Source organism: Orbicella franksi, chromosome 14 (assembly GCF_964199315.1).
Source record: "Orbicella franksi chromosome 14, jaOrbFran1.1, whole genome shotgun sequence".
Lineage (NCBI taxonomy): Eukaryota > Metazoa > Cnidaria > Anthozoa > Scleractinia > Merulinidae > Orbicella > Orbicella franksi.
Genome location: NC_138158.1, coordinates 13,073,194 through 13,094,926, shown reverse-complemented (window position 1 = coordinate 13,094,926; position 21,733 = coordinate 13,073,194). Strand labels below are relative to the sequence as shown.

The window sequence follows — 21,733 nt, the reverse complement described above, 5'->3', positions numbered from 1 at the left end:
TCGATGGTGTGAACGATAATGCAACCCGAGAATAGACAACATTTTAGGAGTTACGTCACGATTTTTAAAGTCATTTTTTTCTGTGATCCGATCCGTGATCCGATCCGTGATCCGATCCGGTCCGGTCCAATCTAGGTTTTGTCGACGCCGTACTACCTATGTAATAATTTAATTTTTTGTGGCCACAAATGCAAGTATTGAGCTTCCCAAGATAAGGTTCGGCAACCTCTTGGACATTTATATTAAATTTCCTGAGAGATTCAGCTGAATGTGTGATACTTATTGTACTCACTGAAAACATCTGAGAGACACTGAGTCCATTGGGAGAAAGGGGATAGAAGTGAAGTCTGTGTTTGAGCCTTTAGGCCCATCAGGCTGGTTGCATTAACTACTAGGATTATTTCAATCCCCTTCCCCCTGGATGGGACGTAGCAACTTTTGCCAATACCCAAGTATATACCTGGGTGGAGAGAGGCACTCTGAAAAACACAACATAATGAACCAGCCAGACTCTAGGAAGCTAGCATTTCGTCACAGCACCTTCCCAAATGCTCTGTCTCATCAGCCAGTGTATACTAGTGAAACTTAACTTTGAGTTATTGTTCTTTGTATTGCTGTCAAATGCATTCCCAATTTTACAGATATGTATATAAACATCTGGGATTTCAAACGAGCTTTTATGGGACCTGTGTGCTGCACCTTTCAGTAACATGGAAACCCAAACATTCAAAACCTAAGAGTAACTACCTCGCCTCCGGTACATTTACCCATAATTCTTATCGCACGGAAACTTAAACAACGCGCGTAAAAACGCACAGAAATGTTCTAAAACCTTCACCTAACATACACAATGTCGATAGCACAGGGACAAATACCGCAAAAATCTGGCTTTCCTTGTACTTTACGGACTCTATTAGGCTCGCATAGTATTGTGGTAAAATGTACAGCCGCCATCTTTTTTCCTACGGAGGATTGCTTTGGACGGCCTCTTCTTCTGAACATACTAACTATGTTCTGAACCTGTGAGGGTTCCACTCGAGGGCGGAACGGGTGATGCTATTCTCAGGCTTCCGTAACGTATGCCCGATAGATTTCCACTTTCTTCTCTTAGCTCTCTTCTATACGACTTTGTTGTGTCCTTTCCCATAGTTCTTCATCTCAAATGACCTCTGGCGAACGGATATACAGGATCTTCCTCAAACACTTGTTGATAAATGTCTACAATTTTTTGATCAGTAGTTTCGTCGATCTCCAGGTTTCCGAACCATACAGAAGGGCAGACTTCACGTTGTTTCAATGAAGAACAGTGTTTTGCGTGACATTTCGCGTGACGTTTTGTTATTGATTTTAATAGTTTAATATTACACTTTCTATCAAACATGATTACATTGATTGACATTGCAATTTGAGCAGCTTGATTTAGGAATCGTTTTCAGTAGTTTTACACGTGTCGGAATGGATAGCTTCCAGTTTTAAAGGTTTTTTGCAGTCTAATTGGACTCTGGAATCCCGTCACGAAGTGAGTCAGTTTAAGTTGGTTTTTTCGTTTTCTAAGGTTTTGTTTCTTTAAGTTGTTTCCTTTGATTTCTGGTAGTGTAATTTCGGTAATCGACCGCATGTGATTAACAATTGTGTAATACCGCGTGTTCGCGTTTCTTGGTTTATACGATGTATTAAGACCCTTTATTTTCATCCATCCATCCATCCATCCATCCATCCATCCATCCATCCATCCATCCATCCATCCATCCATCCATCCATCCATCCATCCATCCATCCATCCATCCATCCATCCATCCATCCATCCATCCATCCATCCATCCATCCATCCATCCATCCATCCATCCATCCATCCATCCATCCATCCATCCATCCATCCATCCATCCATCCATCCATCCATCCATCCATCCATCCATCCATCCATCCATCCATCCATCCATCCATCCATCCATCCATCCATCCATCCATCCATCCATCCATCCATCCATCCATCCATCCATCCATCCATCCATCCATCCATCCATCCATCCATCCATCCATCCATCCATCCATCCATCCATCCATCCATCCATCCATCCATCCATCCATCCATCCATCCATCCATCCATCCATCCATCCATCCATCCATCCATCCATCCATCCATCCATCCATCCATCCATCCATCCATCCATCCATCCATCCATACATACATACAATTTGATACATTTTTCCATCCACACAGGCATAAGCATCGAGAATGTCGATTGCGCTTTCCTTATCCTGGCTGTTATGTCCTCGTCAGTTCCGCCAGTTTCATTGATGATGCTTCCCAAATACGTGAACTCGGACACTCTTTCAACAGCTTCGCCATGAAGTTCCAATGATTCTTGGTGCCTTACGCCAATTCGCATCTCCTTTGTTTTCTGGATGTTGATCTTGAGACCTACCTGACCACCAGTCTCTTGTAATCTTTCTCCTTTCACTTTTATATCAGCCTGAGTCGGTGTGTTAGTAAGCAAAGATCGTCAGCATAGTCCAAGTCTTCTAGGCGTTGGGTCAGTGACCACTGGAGATCCAAACGCTTACCCTCATATGGGTTCTTCGACATCCAGTCAAGTACCACAAGGAACAGCAACGGCGAAAGAAGGCATCCCTGTCTCACACCGGTCTTGATCTCGATGGGCTCGGTCATAGTTCCTCCATGAGGTACTTGGCAAGTAAAGCCCTGATACTGAACCTTCATGTTGACGATTTTATTAGGTATACCGTTACGACGAAGAATCCTCCGCATAGCCTCCCTATCCAGAGAATCAAAGGCTTTCTCAAAATCCACGAATAACCAGTACAGGGGGATGACCATTCAATTGGTTGTTCTACAATAATCCTCAGTGTGGCAATTGATCGGTGCAGGAGCGATCCTTTCTAAGTCCCGCCTGCTCGTCTCCCAGGGCTTCGTCAACTGCCACCTTCATTCAGTTCAATATGACCTGGGTTAAGACTTTGCTGGGTATTGAGAGCAATATTATTCTCCTCCAGTTACAAACAAACTAAGGTCGCCTTTTTTGCCAGCTTTACTAAAGACCTCTCTTCCAGTCGTCTGGAATCTCTTCATTCTCCCATACGAAATTTAAAACTCTATGCAGTGCTTCCACAGTACAAGGCCCTTCCTCCTTCAATGCTTCAGGAGGGATGTTATCCACCCCTGGAGCTTTGGCACTCTTCAGTTGAGTAAGGGCTGTTCTAATTTCTCCTCTGGAAATAGGTCCTGTGTCGATGCTCAGGGGAACCTATACAAGTCGGGGATCTGGTATTTGGCTTGGGGCTGGTCTGTTCAATACGGATTCAAAATGCCTCTTCCATCGCTGAAGCTGGTCTTCCATTTTCGTCAAGAGAGTTTCATCTTCACTTCTAATTGGGCGATTCTGATTGCATCTTATCCCGCTAAGTTTCCGTGTTGTCATACATAGGGTTCTCAGATCATTATTCGTAGCCGCGTCTTCTGCCTCTCGTGCAATGCTCTCAAGTAGGTTCCTTTTGTCTCTTCGGCAAGATTTCTTAACCTCTCTATTCTTCTCGTTGTAGTATCTATTTGCTTCACGTTTCCATTGTCTCCTTCGAACGTCATTCATTATCTGGTTGGCCTTCCGTCTTTCTTCAATCTTCCTGTATGTCTCGTCAGACAGCCACTCCTTCCGGGTCCTTTTCATACGTCCGAGAACACTCCCACATGTGTCAACAAGTATCTTCTTGGCTTTCTCCCACTGTACGTTGATATCAATATCTTGGGCCTGCTCACCTCCATCCCTGCTTACAATCCTCACTACTACTACTACTACTACTACTACTACCACTACCACTACCGCTACCGCTACCGCTACCGCTACCGCTACCGCTACCGCTACCGCTACCGCTACCGCTACCGCTACCGCTACCGCTACCGCGACCGCTACCGCGACCGCGACCGCGACCGCGACCGCGACCGCGACCACGACTACTACGACTACTAAGACTACTACGACTACTACTGCTGCTGCTGCTACTGCTGCTTCTTGTTGTTGTTGTTGTTGTTGTTGAAGGAATAGGGATTCAAACCGGTTTTGCGACTCAATTTTAAAGGCCTGTTTTGTGTCAGGGTCTCTCAATTTCATGACATCAAAAGTCCTTCTTGTACTTATGAACGGCTTTCTTGCAGCCAGCTTGATCTTCAGAGAAGCCACAACAAGGTGATGGTCAGACCCAATATTGGCTCCTTTCTTCACACGCACATGCAGTGATGTTCTCCACCGCTGGCTTATAAGAATATGATCGATTTGGTTTTCAGTCACTCCATCTGGAGATATCCAGGTCGCTTTATGAACCCTCTTATGCAGAAAGAGAGTTCCACTAATACTTTGACGATTTAATTCACACAAATCCACCAACTCTTCGCCATATTCATTCACATCTCCGAGTCCTTCCTTTCCAATGATCCTCTCAATGCTAGCATTATTCCGTCCGACCGTGGCATTAAAGTCACCCATCACGATGAGGATATCTCTATTCGGAGCGTTGTTGACCACCGCCTGCAGTTTGTTATAAAATTCCTCTTTCTCATATGGCTCAGCGTTGTTCGTGGGAGCATAGCACTGTATGATGGTGATCTTTTGGATTTTGGCGTTAATTCTGGCTGCAATAATGCGATCATCTATTGGTTCCCATTCCATCAGGCATTTCTTCGCAGCCCTGATAACATGATGCCGACCCCTCTCTCATGGACGTCATACTTGCTCTCGTTCCCTGAGTATATGAAAAGCTCTCCCTTTGCCAGCTCGGTTTCCCCAAATTGATTCCATCTAGCTTCGCTGACTCCCAAGATTTCCAACCTATAACGCCTTATTTCTGCGGCCAGTTGCGCCAACTTTCCAGACTCGTATAGGGTTCGCACATTCCATTGTCCTATCCAGGTTCTGAGTTTCAGAGAGAACAACTTCATCCGCGGGCTTCGCTTCATTCTCGCCCTTTGAAGCTGTTGAAGTCAACATTTGTTTCCTGAGAGGTTCAACAGCAAAAAACTGCACTACCATCATTTGAGCAGAGTTTGCATGCTATCGAAAGCAACATTACTAACTAAACAAAATCAGAGCATTAAAAAAAGGCTTGAAAAGTGTAATACTGTAATTACAGAGGACTATTTCTCCCATTAAATGGTCTAAGTATTGGTGGAACTCTCTTTCCGCATAAGAGGGTTCATAAAGCGACCTGGATATCTTCAGATGGAGTGACAGGGGCGTAGCTAGCCATTTATGGCTTGTAAGCCCGTTCTATACCTCGTAAGAGTAGTGCGGCCGGGGAAGGTGGGGGTAGTCAAGTAGGCCTATTTAACTCATGCTTTATTACAACTCAAGGTGGCCTATAAGGCATCATTACAAAATATCCCCACCCGGGGGTACTCCCTTATATGGGCTATATAGGTATGTGCGGCCCCAAAGGATAGGGTTTTTCAGCCGTGTTGGTCATAAATAGGGTAACAATTTTTGCATTCTAGTCTTGATTGGGTAAGTTTTTTTTAGAAGAAGCTACTTCTTCATCATTATCAGTCATTATCGATAAGACCGATCAACAAAAAAGCCCTTCACGATGCCTTTAACGTCGGTCTGAACTAGGGAACTAAGTATAAGGAAGTTCTGAAACAGGGTATTGATTTAGGATCAGGTCATAAATAGGGTATTGAAAATCGCAGATTTTGGTCGTCAACAGGGTAAGGGTGTTGGAAACCGAGCCGCACACCCCTACCAAATTTTAGCTGGAGTACCCCCCCCCCCGCCGGGAAAATATCCTCACGTCATGAATTCTCAGCAACTAAACGAGATCTGATTTGAAACTATGACGAATTGTACTGTACAACACAGTACTACTGGACTGAATGCCGAGCTAAGTATCTCAAGTCAAGTTTTATGGGAATCCAGAGTTGAGCATCCTTTTCTTCTTACCGCAAAACTCACGAGCCACGGCCTCCCCGTCAATGGCCGTGTCCTTGTACGCGTGCATTAGAGCAAGGGCCGAGAGTCGCTCTGTCCTCATGGTTGCCCGTAGATTAGTCTCTATGCATCGGGCTAAAACTGCGCTCAGGAGTTGCAGTTGACACAGGGATCGTGAGAAGGATCGTGAGGATGGTGTTAACGTTTCGATAAAGAGTTGTATTTATGCAGTCGAGTGTCAGCCAGAGTTGCTGGTTATTTTCCAGTTGAATGCCTGGAATGCAGTCACTTTGTTTTCCATCGCAACATCTCGTTCTCGTACTCTTTCTTGTCGGTCAGATCGCATGTATACCAAAGCATTGCTTCGCAAATTAGATAAAACAGTGAAAACTTTTAACAAAACCCGCAACCACGGGTGCAAGCGTTGCATTTATCAGTGTAATCTAAGCATAGAACTCAAGACGTGGGAAAGAAACCCGAAAAGAAGGTTAGGGACACGAGGACTTAAAAACAAAGTCACCCAGAAAACTAGTTATATGAAATAAAAAAGAAATATTCCCAGAAAAAATAAATATAAGGAGAAAAGTTTGTAAGCCCGAGCTTACGGGCTTAAAGGGAGTTACGCCCCTGTTTGATATCACAGTATTTGCTAAATTATACATTGATGTTCTTTCATAAATAAAGACTTTGAGAAGTTGTTTGTGAGAAATAAAGGATGTTGAAACTATTTTGCACACAGCTGTTTTCTTGCTGCAAACTTTGATAACACTACTCACTTAAAGCTATTTATAAAGGACAACAAACTTTGATGCTTTCATTTCAGAGTATTAAATACTTTCCTCCTCCTACTATTAGCAAACTTCACAAAATAACTAATGGTTGCATTGTCCAATTCGGTCTGTAATCATACAAGTGATTAACAAAATCAGGCATAGCATAGGAGGAGTCCAACTTGTTTTAGTATGAGTATGATTACAGACAAATGTACACCATGAAGCCCTGTTACCAATTAATCAAAACTCTAACAAGATTTGATGACCATAACCATTGGTTAAAAGTGTTAATAAAAATTAAAAATTTTAACAGGTGAGTGCGTTTAGACGAAGACACACAGGAAAAGGAATCTATTCAAGTACATTTGTCGAGGAAAGAGCATGCAGAATGATGTTAGCATGACGCATACTGTCCTATCTGGGAAAAAATTAAGCCTGTTGATAGCCAATCAGATTCATGAATTTTGTTGTAGTTTTGATAACGATAATAATAATAATAATAATAATAATAATAATAATAATAATAATGATGATAATGTATTTTTGGAGCACCAAAAATGCAAAATTTAGCTATTGCAACATTTGGAACTTTCTGGCATCTGAATGCACCGTTTCACCACGGACAGGCTATTTAGTTATTTATCATATATATAACAAAATTCTCTGTCATGATTGGTTCTCTTCACGCCTATTTATCACGTAATTAGCGCGCGATCACATGGGTGTTCAGGTATCCAATTTGAACTGTTTGTAATAGCATACCTGTAATTGGATATCCACGTGATTCGCATGTCAATTACGCGCACTTTAATGGCTTCCTTCGCAATGTTTCCTACAATTTTCAAAATTTATGAAAAGCGCTACAGACGTTCTCTCTCTAAAGAAGTTTTCAAAAGACATTTTTAACTCCGAAATTTGTTATAGATACAATTAATTAACAATTGGACCTCGTGTAGTACAGTCCAGGGAGAAATCGTGCTTGTAATTTCAAATTGGCCTCGCACTCGTCCCATTTTGAAATTGCTTGCGCGATTACTCCCTGAAATGTACTCCACTTGGTCCAATTACTATTACCTATCAAACAGATTTCACATGGCCATCCATCTGTTCAGTAATTACAAATGACATCCAAATGTGGTAATAACAAAAATGTGGCACAGGAGGCCATACCAAGTTTGTCACTGATGTTCTTACTGCAAAAAACTGACGTCAGTTTCTCACGCATCTGTCCTGTTATTGATCATGAATTTCATCAGGGCATTGTCAAAGTACCTGTGGATTGCTGAGCGGACCCGCAGCCTACTTTGGTGATGTTATGATTAAATTCATTGTCAATAACAGGACAGACACATGAAAAGCTGACGTCAATTTGTTTTTTACAATAGCAAATTGTCAAATTGTCCACTCTTGTCCATTGCATTAACATCGCATAAATTATAAATTCATGTGTCTGTCTGCTTATTGACAATGAAAATTAGCCAATGAGTGTGCAAGAATTTCCGTGGTTATTGTAAAATACTGAACACACGCATGGAAACATTTTTTTTTATTAATTTTTATTAATTTATTTTTTTAATTAATAGCTACTTACACTGCTTACAATACAATATTAATGTAGTTACTTACACTACTTACAAAAAACTTATTACTTACGCCACTTACGATACTAACACTTACTTTATATAATACGCATACTCACGCTACTAACAATACTAATACTTACACTGCTTACAATACAACATAATTGGATTACTTGCCCTACTTATAATTCTACCACGGTAAGATCATACCAGTTTACTCCTGTCACTAATGTACATTCCGCATGGAAACATGGATTGTATTTGTTTTATAATAAAGATACAAAAAATGGCATCATGGTTTATGATGTCAACTGCATCTGTCCTCCAATTACTAGTTAATAAGAACCAATCAAAATGTGAAAAAATTACACATATTACTGTATATAAAGAGTTATTATGATATACCATTGCAATTATTATCGAGGACTAAGTTTCAAACAAAGGTTTGTGTTTACGTTTTGGTTCTTTTGAGTTATTTGATTGTCCAACAATGAGCCATTAACCTCAGAAGCTAATTAAAAATTGTGTTTTATGTAGAAAGGTTATCCAATACTTTCTTGAACTTGTATGGTCACTTTCTATTAAATGGAATTGATCAGAAATATACAATTTGAAGAGAAAAATAATGTTCTATTTCTTACAGCAACTTTTGCTTGAAAGAAGGTTGTCATGAAATGGCTGGAAGTAGTGAAGCACCACAAATACCGAGTATTAACCATGCCATAGCATTTACAAAACAAAGGAAAATTGTACGTGGTTGCATCTTGTCCTTGCAACGTATCTTTCTGGCACTTATTTCCCGCATAATTTTTGGAAAATAAACTCAAAGAAAAAACTTGAAGATGTTTCCCTCGTCCACAATGTGTTTACGTTTAGTTCGAAGACACACTGTTCCTTAATCATCATCACAATCCCTTTGTTATGGAAAAGAACTGAGAGATGACAGAAATGAACAGTTACCCCAAATGGCAGGAAATTTCAAATGCTTTGAAAATTAATGTCAATATTACGTTTTGTTCAAATCAAAATATTTTTTTCCGCAGAAGCAAGTGAAGTCCTTTGGGCAATGTGTAGATTCACGTGAAAAAGTAGAAACAGTTCATGGGGACCTTAATGTTCTATCCTGTATGAAATTGTGTATATAATTTTATGTTGAAACTAGAAAAAGAAAATGAAATTTTGCTGTGCTATATCCAATAACGTATGTCCGGACTAGGAACGGTCTAGTAATTTTTTTTTAAAATGTTTGGATTCGTTGGCAGATACATGTGATTATTTTTTCTTCAGGCAACATCCTTCAATTCAAAGAAGACACTATCAATGGTGCAACACAACACTTTACTAAAAACACCAGCTGAAGACGCTCTCAATTTGAAACTCAAGTTTACAAAAAAGGATTGCAAGGGTGAAAGGGTGTTAAGGCTACCAGGTATTTGCCTGATACAAGTGTGTAAAAAGTGCATTTAAGTCATATAGTTCACACACTCTCAGTCCAAGGGAAGAACATTGTTATTCTCCTCATCTATATTCAACACAACTTCTGATACATTCAGCCCTTCAAAATTATCCACTGCCTCTTGGATGTTTGGCTGATCTTCATTTGTTTCATTGGCTTCCTCTCCTCCCAGAATTTCTTCTTCTTCTTCAGTTTCCCAGCCATCTCCCTCATCAGGTTGTTGAACATCAGCCTGAGGTCTCAGCACCATAGGAATTCCCTCTTCACCTTCTTTACTGGTGTTATATGACCCACACTCCATACACTTCAGTCCAAGAATATGAAATCTGACCTTACTTTCCTACAAGAAATGATGATGGTTTTAAATGCTTTTTAAATGCTTGTTATCAAATTTTACAAACACGACAATTAGTTTGTCTTGTGCTCTCTAGGCTTGTTTTCATTTATTTTTGTTTTTTCTCATTCATAAACTTAAAGGAAATGAGAACTGGACTACTGAACACTCCATGGCTTTTGGAAACAGTTGATACAATTTTCATTAATAGCATCTTTCCATCAGTAAATTTAATTAGCTGCGTCAGTATTGACCACTTTATTGTACTTTTGAAAATAATGCAAACGCTGAAAAGTTTTCAAATCTCAACTGACCATTGCATTTCCTACCACCATCAACCATGTTAACAGACCTCTTAGGAAACAGAAGTTCACTTTTACAGAATAAAAAATTTTCTGACTTTGTTTGTTTGTTTCTTTTTTTCATGGTTTACTGATTGCTGTGGTACAGTGTACATGTAATTTTGATCGTGGCAAATAAAACTGCAATCAACAGTACACCGTCTATCTTTATTTATACCATGCCATGGAAAATACAGCCAAGAATCAGAATACAGGAAAGAGTTTGTATATTGGATGGTATTACATCCAACCTTTCCATCAAGTGCCTTGCATATGTCGCATTGACTGTGTTGGCCACTGTATGTTCTACTGCATGGTATAAAATAGTTATGCAACATTCTCTTGTGGTATACCATGAAATATCCCACTTGTCACTTGTATTTTCATGGTATACAGACTCATCTAAAGGGTCATGCACGTATACCGAGAAAATACAAGTGTCTTGTGGGATATTCCATGGTATACCATAACTAGTATGTATTAAGTTACCTTGTGACAATCTCGACAAAGAATCTACAGAAAAAAAGAGAACTGATGGTTGCCATGTGTCTTTTATAATTCACCACTAAATTTTCTCTGATTCTTACTGGCTTGATGCAATAGTGTTCATTGGTGGAGAGACACTATCTGCCCATACTGCCCATCTGAGGAAAATAGCAAGATGAATAGTACTCATCTGTGAACATTTTTCTGTAAACAAGCGGGCAAATTTTACATTTCTGATCTTGAACAAGTGCATTCATAAAAAGTGCTGGGAGCCATTTGACTGCAAGCTATCCTTTGATGCTCATACCCATGACCTCTGTAATAAGCTCTCTCAGCGCATTGCTGTTCTGAGTAGAATTAAGAGATTTCTTCCTCTGAAAGATCGGATAGCATATTACAAAGCCATGATCAAGCAAGTAATGCTCTATGGGTACATGGTGTGGTCATCGTGTTCTCTTGGAAACTTATAGAGGGTGTTTTGTTTCCAGAAACAAGCTGTGCACGTTACAACCGTATCAACAGACAAACCCCAGTGTGCATGAACGAACTCTTAAAGGAGAAGGTTACTCCACAAAGCTGACTTTTTTTGTCTTCGCCTATAGCAAGTAAACATTCAGCTTTTCCACTTCAGCATCTGAAGTGCCTGCTATCCTGAAGAAATTCGTCTTGAAAGATCGACTTTGAGGATGCCATTCACACGGAATGATGTCACGAAAATGCAGCCTGGCTGCTGAATACTATTCAAAATGGCGGCAACGATGTTTGAACTTTGGAGACAAATTTCACAAGGAAAACCTGCACTTAAGAGGCTGAAACTTCCGTGAGTAGCTAAACTTAGTGCAAGGTTTTTATTAGCATTGCCAAAAATATGTTTTTTAGAGTAACCTCCTTTAATAAGTAACTCGGACATCAATGATTTAAATAGTCGTCATGGTTTTATAAACTTCGCCTTTCCTCATTTTAAACGAGAATTTGAGGGAGGGCGATCATTTGGTGTAAGAGCAGCAAGACTTTGGAACTCCATTCCCAATATTTTTAAATTAAAGTACAGCTCAAGTGTACATAGTTTTAAAAAGGGCTTGATTGATTTGTGTGTGTCTAGGATTAAAGACATTCATCATTTTACAGTTTTTTAAAGGAGCTCAGTCACAGTATTTTGAGTTATTTTGGCCACATATAAAATTTGACAATAAAAATAAACGGTAAAAGTTTGCGACGTTTCGACCACTCTTCGGTCATTATCAAGCAAGATGTAAGAAGTAAAATTTGCAAAGATATATATAGCTACAAAGAGGTAAGAATGTGTGAAAATTATTAATGAAGTAAAAATATGTAAAAAGTATGTAAAAGAATTTACAAAGTAGTGCTTAAAACAATAAAAAAACATGTAAAACTAATTAATAAAAAAAAAAAAGAGATTATTTAAAAACTTTCACACGAATAGAGTCAGATTGTACATTGAGACTAGGTCTCAGTTCAGGAATAAAAAACATTTCAAAAATAAGACAGCCAAACTTGGTTGTATATTTCTTTAAAATCGAAAAGTTATTAGTAAGATCTTTAGGGGCCAAAGAATGTTCCTTGCGAAAATGTTTTCCAATTGATGACGATGGGTTTTTGTGCTCATCGACGCGTTGGTGCAAGTGCCGGCGCGTAAAACCAACATAACCTGCATCGCACAGGTCACATTTAAAATGGTACACAAGGGACTGTTGGTTAGAGACTGGCGGCTTGACTTCACGTGATTTCAGGTCTCGCTCAATCTTGTGGCTGATGAAAACAGGTTGGATGGTGGTGTTTGTTTTCGTGCTAAGATCTTTCAGTTGTGTGCGAAGAAAATTAGCTGAAGCTTGGTCTTTGAATGGTAGGACAATCTGAAAGGGCTCTGGACTGTTGTTGTCAGTCGGTGAAGGAACAGGTTGCTCAGAAACTTTGATGGCAATGAAGCGTGTTATGGTTGAATTAATTAAGTCATCTGGGTATTCAAGATGGGAGAACAACAACTTGAGACGATCGCATTCTTTGGAGAAGTAGGTCCAGTTAGAAGAAAGTCAAAACGCACGATCCAGCATAGTTTTTAGTAGGCCGCGTTTATAACGATCGTCAACATGACTTTTGTAGTGTAACAAGAGACCAGAGTTTGTGGACTTCACATAAACCTTTGTCTCAACGTGGTTGGATTTGTTGAGCAATTGCGTTCCAAGGAAAGGAAGCATGCGGTCATTTTCTATCTCCATTGTGAACTTAATAGAGGAGTGGCAATCGTTCAGAGTCTCCAGAAAGTTGTTGGCTGATGCTTGGTTAGGCATGATGGTCAGTGTGTCGTCGACATACCTTCTGTAGTAGCTGGGCATCTTTCCTTCACGATCCAGGGTTTCCTCAATGCTACACATAAAGACATTGGCGAGCAGGGGTCCAAGCGGGGAGCCCATGGCGACACCGTCGGTCTGTTCATAAAGTTGACCATTAAACAGGACCTAATCCATCTCCTAGAAGGGGCAACAAAAGATCAACTTTTCCTGTTTAACGGTCAACTTTATGAACAAACACCACCATCCAACCTGTTTTCATCAGCCACAAGATTGAGCGAGACCTGAAATCACGTGAAGTCAAGCTGCCAGTCGTTAACCAACAGTCCCTTGTGTACCATTTTAAATGTGACCTGTGTAATGCAGGTTATGTTGGTTTTACGCGCCGGCGCTTGCACCAACGCGTCGATGAGCACAAAAACCCATCGTCATCAACTGGAAAACATTTTCGCGAGGAACATTCTTTGGCCCCTAAAGATCTTACTAATAACTTTTCGATTTTAAAGAAATGTACAACCAAGTTTGACTGTCTTATTTTTGAAATGTTTTTTATTCACGAACTGAGACCTAGTCTCAATGTACAATCTGACTCTATTCGTGCGAAAGTTTTTAAATAATCTCTTTTTTTTTATTAATTAGTTTTACATGTTTTTTATTGTTTTAAGCACTACTTTGTAAATTCTTTTACATACTTTTTACATATTTTTACCTCATTAATAATTTTCACACATTCTTACCTCTTTGTAGCTATACATATCTTTGCAAATTTTACTTCTTACATCTTGCTTGATAATGACCGAAGAGCGGTCGAAATGTCGCAAACTTTTACTGTTTATTTTTATTGTCAAATGTTTTAAAAAACCCTTACTGATAAGCACATACAAAATTACCTTTAAATGGTAGGAAACCTGAAAATAGCAGTTAAATAAGATAGAAAAACACCAAAGAGATAATGATAAACCAGAAAGGAACAAGGATGGCTAAGGATGGAGAAGATTAACATGGATCACAAACAACAAATTTGAAAAATTGAGGCTTAACTTTTCAATATGCACAAACCGTGACTGAGCCCCTTTAACTTAAAAAAAAAATACAGTTTTAATATTTATAATGTAATGTGAATTTACCTTTTAGTTAATCTTGGATTACATTTTCGACTTTTATTTACCACTAGGTTTTAAATAATTCTACATAGGTTTTAAATAGATTTTTAATTATTGTATATTTAAGAGGGCCACAAGTTTATTAGTTGAGTAACTAGTAAGTGTTACCCTCTGTAAATAAAGATTGATTGATTGATTGATTGATCAGCAGTCCAAATTTTTTAATTACAAGTTCCTTCTTTTTTAAGAATATAATTTATAAGAATATCGAGGCTGAAATTTGCAAAATTTTAAGACTATTTTAAGAATAAACCAAAGGATAAGGATGAGATATTGAAAAGAATAAAATATGATCATAATTTTGTCTGTTGGAAATACAATACAATATGTACAATTATATATACAACTATATTTCTCTAAATGGCAAAACTAGCCAAAGAGCAACAAAAACACCACCAGCCTTATGTTTGATGGTAATAACTTTTCTGCAAGAAGTTATGTGTCACCAGGCTTTAACGCCTGCAGGCTGCCTCCAAAATTACATTCAAAAACAGAAATGTCATATGCTATAATCTAAGAATATTTACATGAATGTTTTCAGCTTAAGGTAATTCCATTGAAATAGAACTACCAACAGATTTTCTTTCAAGCTTTACCTGTTCGTTGTTTATATCAAGAGAACTTAAAATTTGGAATTAATCAAAGGCTCCCTGAGCCAGCTCATGGATGAATAGTTGACTTTTGCCTCTGTGGCAAAACAAGTCTTTGTGCAAAACTATTCATATGAAAATGCATGTCACCTTCATTCTCTTGAAAATCAAGTCATTTTCATATGAAATGTTTTACACAAGGATTTGTTCTAAAAAAGAGGCAAACAGCAACTCCAAAGTGGAAGTAAAGTCTGCATATGAGCCAAGTGGCCCATCAGGTCGGCACTGTTTCTGTAGCATGAAGCGACCAGGAGTATTTCTACTACCCCTGGATGGGATGCTAGTTGATTGCAGGGTTACGCCACCATCTTAAATTTGCCAGTACTTATTTATACACCAGAGTGGAAAGAGGCACTGTGAGAGTTAAGTGTCTTGCTCAAGAACACAATAAAATGTTCCCAGCCAGGGCTAGAGGCCTGACTGCTCGAAAAAGGAAAGAAATACAAAAATCAAATAACAGGTTGTTCACACAGACAGCTTATAAATTTTAAAATGGATAATAATTAATTTTGATTGGAATTGGAACATTGTTATCATATTAACTTGTACATGATGTAGTGTCAAAGAATAACAACAGTATGTTTCAAAATGAAATCATTAAATGAGAGTTCACCATATTTACCAGTCGGGGCAAAATTGACAATATAATTATGTATATGAGTCAGCAGTGCATTCTGGGTCAAGGTAAAGTGGTTATGGTCCTTGTTCAGTTAACATTATGAAACAGCTGTATAACAATGATTACTGTTGTGCAAATATTGCATCTACTATTTGCCCATTGGTGTACGCTGCTGATGTGTGTGCTAATGTTTACAAAGCAAATCTTTTGACAGACATTGTTTCCAAAGTAACGGCCGACGTTCTTCTGCCAGAAATGCAAAACTGTCTTCACAGTTGTCTGAAGATGAAACTTTATCGAGTTACTGGTGTGCAGTCAGTTGTCATGAACGAATTTTTACGCGCTTGTTTTCTCTTGTCATGTAAGACTACACGAACATTCTTTTGTGATGTAGCTCAATAAAAGGACTTCTGTTGTTCCAATGTCTCAATGTTATGTTATAAAACAAATGGTAAATGCCATAGTGTGCACTATTGAGTTTTGGATGCAATTGGGAGGTTTGCTAAGCACTCAAGAAGCTAGAGTCGCAGGAGGCAATAGCCTTGTGCGACTCTTACACTTCTTTCGTGCTTAGCAACCTCCCGCGTGCATCCATAACTCAATAGTGCACGCTATGACGTTTACCATTCGTGAATTAGACAATCAACTTGAGAATGCCAGGACTGCCAAGAATATTTTGCCCAATTTCACTTAAGGTACCCGCCCAGGGTATTTTGGGTCATTTTTCCCCTTTAATATTGCTAATGAAATGGCTTAAAATGACCCTGTTTACTTCACCAGAAAATTCACCTTTTTTGTGTGTATCTGACCCCCTGTGGGGATACTGGATTAAACATTAACCCATGTCTGAGAGAGAGATTTGCATTTTTTGTTAGTCAAAGAACCTTCCTGAAGACGACTAAACACTCTTGGACAAAAACAATACTTAGCAGGGGAGGTAGGAGAAAACTGTTTAATCCAGGTTTAATGAATAAATTAATTAGAATGGAGTGAGTGAGTGAGTGAATGAGCGCCATCCGACTGCCTTCTAAGCTCATGGATGTTACATAACATCCATGAGCAAAAAGGGGGGTCCCCATATTCCTTTAGGAACGGAGGACCTTTAATAATAGTGTAGCGGCTAACAGCTTTAATTGTTCACTTGGTGATACAAGCATGAAATTTGACAGGAACATTCTAAATTGAGTATTCTTTCAATCTAGTCGATTAGCCACTCGAAATTTGCATTAACAAGAGTTTTTTTCAAAATGGCTAAAAATGAGTGCGATGTGATACAATGGTGGCCATTTTGAGTAATATATTTACTTCCAACTCATCTTGAAGCAACATTTGAGCGGTTTATTACTCCCTGATTACAACTTTTTACTGCTAGCATCCTTTAAATACAGTAGATTATTCCATACACTTTAAGTTTCTGAAAATGGCCAAACAACTCTAAAGAATTCTTTCTTTAACAGACACTGATCTCATAGTACTGTTATATACAGGTTACATTATGTGCCTATCCAGTATTCAGTACAGTAATTCAATACGCCCAGCAGTTTCTTAGCTGGGTAATTCCCAAACAATTCTTTTTTAAACAACCTCTGATCACGTATAAGTTTCAAATACACAAGTTACATTACGTGCCTACTTCAACCGAATTCTGGTATTCAGGACGGCAATTCATTACGCCCAGCAGTTTCTAGCTGGCTAATTCAAAAACAGTTTTTTAAACAAGCTTTTGATTAATTTTGTAACAGTGTCAAATAGTGCTGCTATACAATTTACATTGTATGCCTACTATAGTCGATGACCAGGTGGAGCTACTTTTCACACGAACAGCTACACAAAGCTGTACAGTTCAGCCCAGAGCGAAGACATTTGCACCTCCCCCAACAGTCCTTCCTGCAGCCACTTCTGCATGGTTAGTTCTTGACAACTTGCGGCAACTGATGGAATGTCAGTCCAAAGTATCTTCTTGCCTACTCCATCCCCAGTCAGCTGGACTTTTTGGGACAGGTCGAGGGAGAGTGGCTTGACCCCCAGATAATTCCTCCTTGGTAGGCAGCATGGTTTGAATGTAGCTTGAGGGCAGACTGACTAGGTGGTATTGCATCATACGGCCTCTGTTTGCAAGCAAAGAGATTCAGTCTTGCATAATTCACACTTGTATCTGCACTGGACCTGTCATACATGACCTTGACAAACTTCTCTAGACTCTGGAGATCAGCATTGTCAAGAGCTGTCACACACTGATTGGGTGAGTTTGGTGAAGGTGGTCGAGGCCTCTTTACAGACATTCCATGTTTGCCATGCAGACTTCTTCCCTTTGCCATGGAAAGCAGACACAGTGTCGCATCCAGTGAATGCGTGAAAGAATGGGAGTCCACTGGCTTTCTCTGGACCGATTGTGTTTACCACTGTGTGCAATGGAATCAATCGCAAATTTCCTCCTCGGCCAAATGCAATCCACCTTTTTTCAAGTCGACCAGGCTCGTTTAAGGATTTCATGACAAATATGGCAATAACTACCACATCCATGTCGTTTGCCTTAATCATTAAAACGTTACTGCCGTCCTTTGCCGCATGTCGTGCGTGCACAAAAATATGTGGGTCTGCCTCTTCCTGCGTACATGGTGCTAAATCTTCTAACGCAATTACACGATTGCAACAGACGTCTTCTTCCTTTGTCACAATGACCAAGCATGGCATGTCTGCTTCGGACAACCAGTCCGCAAGAAAATGGAAAATTCCAGTCTTGTTGTTGTTATCTCTCAGAAATCTTTTCCAATTTTGGAGGTCTTGCTGGTTGATGTAACCGTTCTTCATATCTCTTTGTCCCTTTTAGATCGTGCCTCTACTTTCAGGCTGGACTCCTTATACACATCAAACACAATGTCAAGTCTTTGGTACTTGGTAGAATATGATCTAACTCTTGGAAGGATGTCGTCATTGGCGTAATCATCAAAATAATTAATGTCTTTGATGTACGTGGGGGTTGGGAGTTGGCAAGAGCTGATCCATCTATGATGATTGCATCTGCTTCTGGTTCTGTGTTTGGCATCACAGTCTCACCCAATTGCGATTTCTGGCATGTGTGAAGTTTTCCACTGTCACTGAGGGAAGCTGGGGCTGACTGGTTTTCGTTCCGGAAGAATTTATGCAAATCACACTGTCTGCTTTGACATGAAATGTAGAGTTGGGAAAATAGGTGACAGTCCTCTTTCAGTGTCTTCTCCTTGGAACTGGCAGCACCGGAAATTTCCTCTTGCTTGAAGAAAGTGATCTTGTTCTTTCTGATTGGTTGATAAAACAAAGTCTGCTCTTCTTTCTTCAGTCCTTTGATGAAGGATTGGAACTGATCTTTGCTTCTGCTCTGGTGAGTGGCAACAAGTCTTGAATTACCTGGATCGGCAATGTCTTTTGTGTCTATTTCGAGGAGATCCTTGGACTCTTCTTTAAAAGGATTGCCATTTCTTTAAGTACTGTGAATAGCTTTGCCACTTTCTCAAAGAGTGCTATTTGAGCACTTCCGCCTTGTTCGTGATCTTTCCTACTGATTGTTGCATCTTTAGTTCCCGCAACCTCTTCGTAGTGGGCGACTAGGCGGATCACCTCTGGTCCAGCTATCATCCACCTCTGGAATGCTATAGGGTCCTCTGTCAAACCTATCACTCCTCCATCATCCTTTTTGACTGCATTGTTTTGTTCGTGGGCTTGGTCGATTGTAATTGACGAGAGTTCTTTGCAAGATCTGTGCACAACAAAATGTCCTTTGAAGAACTCTCTTGCTACTTCTGGATGTTGTTGATTGATGGTCATCATATCTCTGAGGTGAATTGAAAGCCACCGCGCATAATTCACATTAATGTTTACAAAGAAATAGGGAAAGAGTTCCACCAGAGCCTCACGATATAGGCAAAAGTCAACTTCTCTGAATGAACGAATCAGTGTTTGAATGGTTAGCTCTAGAGCTAAAACAGAATCCCAAAATGCGAACTGTGGACTTTCGAGTCTTCGTTTCTTACACCAATCTTGAAATCAAGAACACCTTGTGGACTTTGAGATGTCTCTCTGCTATAGCTGTTATATGCAGCTTTCCTCTGTTTGTTGATAGACAACATGCTGTTATCTTATGTGCTTGACGAGATCTGGTAACACCTGAAGCTGACAGATAAGATTCTGCAGTACCAGATAAGGCAACTCCTGCCTCAACAAAAGCACTTGTGCAACCACTGTCCTGAAGTAAAGTAAAGTCTGCATACGAGCCAAGTGGCCCATCAGGCTGGAGCTTATCCCGGTCAATTTCAGAGCAGCCATTTCTATGTGAAGACCTATCTTTGAGATGAATTGTCTGAGAGGTTTAAAGTGCAAAAAGCTGTAAAACATATGTCAACCTTTCAACCCGAACACAAGTAATATATGATGGTTAAGACTGAAATCTATTATCGTAATTAACCTAAGTGCAAAATTCTACAATACTTACAGACATGCTCCACTGGCCAAAATAATGGCTGCTCCTTCTGCAACTCTTGATAGCCTGCGGACTTTTTTGCCAGCAGTCTTTCCTATGTTAAGTTGCCGGGTCTACTCAGCCATAGTACTGTTTTAGTTTCTTCTGTTCAACAATGAACTTTTGTACTGCAGCATCATCAATTTCTCCTGTATAAGGTTGCCAATTAACTCTATACTTAAAGTCAATGGCGGCCATGTTGAGATAAAGACCACCTATTTTGTATATTGTTAAAAAAATGTTATACCGCCAAATTTGAAGTGGCTAATTGATCAGAATGAAAGAATACTTAATCTAGAACATTTCTGTCAAATTTCATGCTTGTATCATTAAGTGAACAATTTTGCCAAAAAAATGATGTTAGCCACTACACTAGCTATAAACCCCATAATTCCTGAAATTATCTGCTTTAAGAAACGTTTATATCTTAACCATTCACCTTACGCTTTAAGAGAGCAGAAAAATAGAAAGTTAAGCAAGAAATACAACAATGGATGTATTGCATAAAGGTAAAGGAGCAATTTGATGTACGTTTCATGATAAGGGCACTCATATTTTGTCGACAGGGATACAATGTGTTCCAAGCACGCAGTGTTCTGGGGCCACATATTATCTTGTATGAGTGCTAGCTATGCTCTCATTTTCCGTGATAATTTTTTCCTCTGCAATAGCAATTGATCCATATTCACTGTATAGAAAGATGGTGATCTCTGCATTCAAACTAAACAAAAAAATTGTTGGGTCCCTGTACTCGTTTCCGAGGAAAAAACGATGATTTGTCTCTCACAAGCCAAGCCATTTAGAAGAAGCCACCATTTTGTATATGTTGTGTATATGCATGCGCTCACACAGCATGCACTAATGACGTGAAAATCGTGCACAGAAGGGATGTGCAATGCAATTCTGAGGAATCACCTTAAAATCAGCAGAAAAATAAGAATAGTCATCCTTGGCTGTAAAAACAATATTCTTATTAAAAAAGAGGATAATTAGAAATTAATTAATTCTAGCAAATAAAGAGAACTTAACCAATCCAAACTATAATACGTCGATTAAGAAGTGGTAAGCAATTTACATATGCCCAAGGTCTCAGTAACGTTACAAATAGAATATGAAGCCATGAGTTTTGACACTCCAAAAAAAACACTTTCTGCATGGTGTATCACTCAAGGTTTCCTAAACTACAATAAATGACAGGCAGTCAGAATTTTAATTGTTTTTATTAATTATAGTCAATCACAATTGGATTGACTAAGTTCTTTTGACTCAGTCACCATTAAAATGACAGCTTAACTGCAACTGTTGCAGAAAAGCAGTGTGTGACCTTCTGTCATGAAAGGTGAAATGATTTTCAGAAATCATAACCCTGAAAAAAGACAAAAAGACTTCTTAACTTCTCTAGTAATCATCGTAAGTTGATGTTTGCTCTGAAGACAAAATTAAGTTAATGGTTTATTGCGACTCAACTTGGAAAATGGATCGTCAGAGGTAAACAGTGGCAATTTTGATGCCATTGAATTGAGGTTTTAATCCATAGGTTATGTTAATGTTAAAGCTCACTGCCATTGTTAAGAAATAGTGCAAAATGC

The 21,733-nt window shown here is 39.3% G+C and overlaps 2 protein-coding genes across 2 annotated transcripts in view; both read right to left on the bottom strand.

The window, feature by feature from the left end:
• Positions 1 to 2,200: 2,200 nt before the first annotated feature.
• On the bottom strand, positions 2,201 to 5,781 carry LOC145468550 (uncharacterized). The gene is made up of 2 exons (XM_081452289.1): positions 3,275 to 5,781; positions 2,201 to 3,216 (listed from the first exon to the last, which is right to left on the bottom strand). The coding sequence occupies exons 1-2, from the start codon at positions 4,682 to 4,684 to the stop codon at positions 3,202 to 3,204; spliced, it is 1,425 nt and encodes a 474-aa protein (XP_081308415.1). The 5' UTR covers positions 4,685 to 5,781; the 3' UTR covers positions 2,201 to 3,201.
• A 1,582-nt stretch (positions 5,782 to 7,363) lies between these two features.
• Positions 7,364 to 21,733, bottom strand: part of LOC145467563 (RING finger and CHY zinc finger domain-containing protein 1-like) — a 63,252-nt gene continuing 48,882 nt past the window's right edge. The window contains exons 9-10 of the mRNA XM_081451126.1: positions 10,912 to 10,935; positions 7,364 to 10,087 (exon numbers count right to left, since the gene is read on the bottom strand). Of these exons, the coding sequence (XP_081307252.1) occupies positions 9,779 to 10,087; positions 10,912 to 10,935 (333 nt within the window). The 3' untranslated portion in view covers positions 7,364 to 9,778. The remainder of the gene's footprint in view (positions 10,088 to 10,911; positions 10,936 to 21,733) is intronic.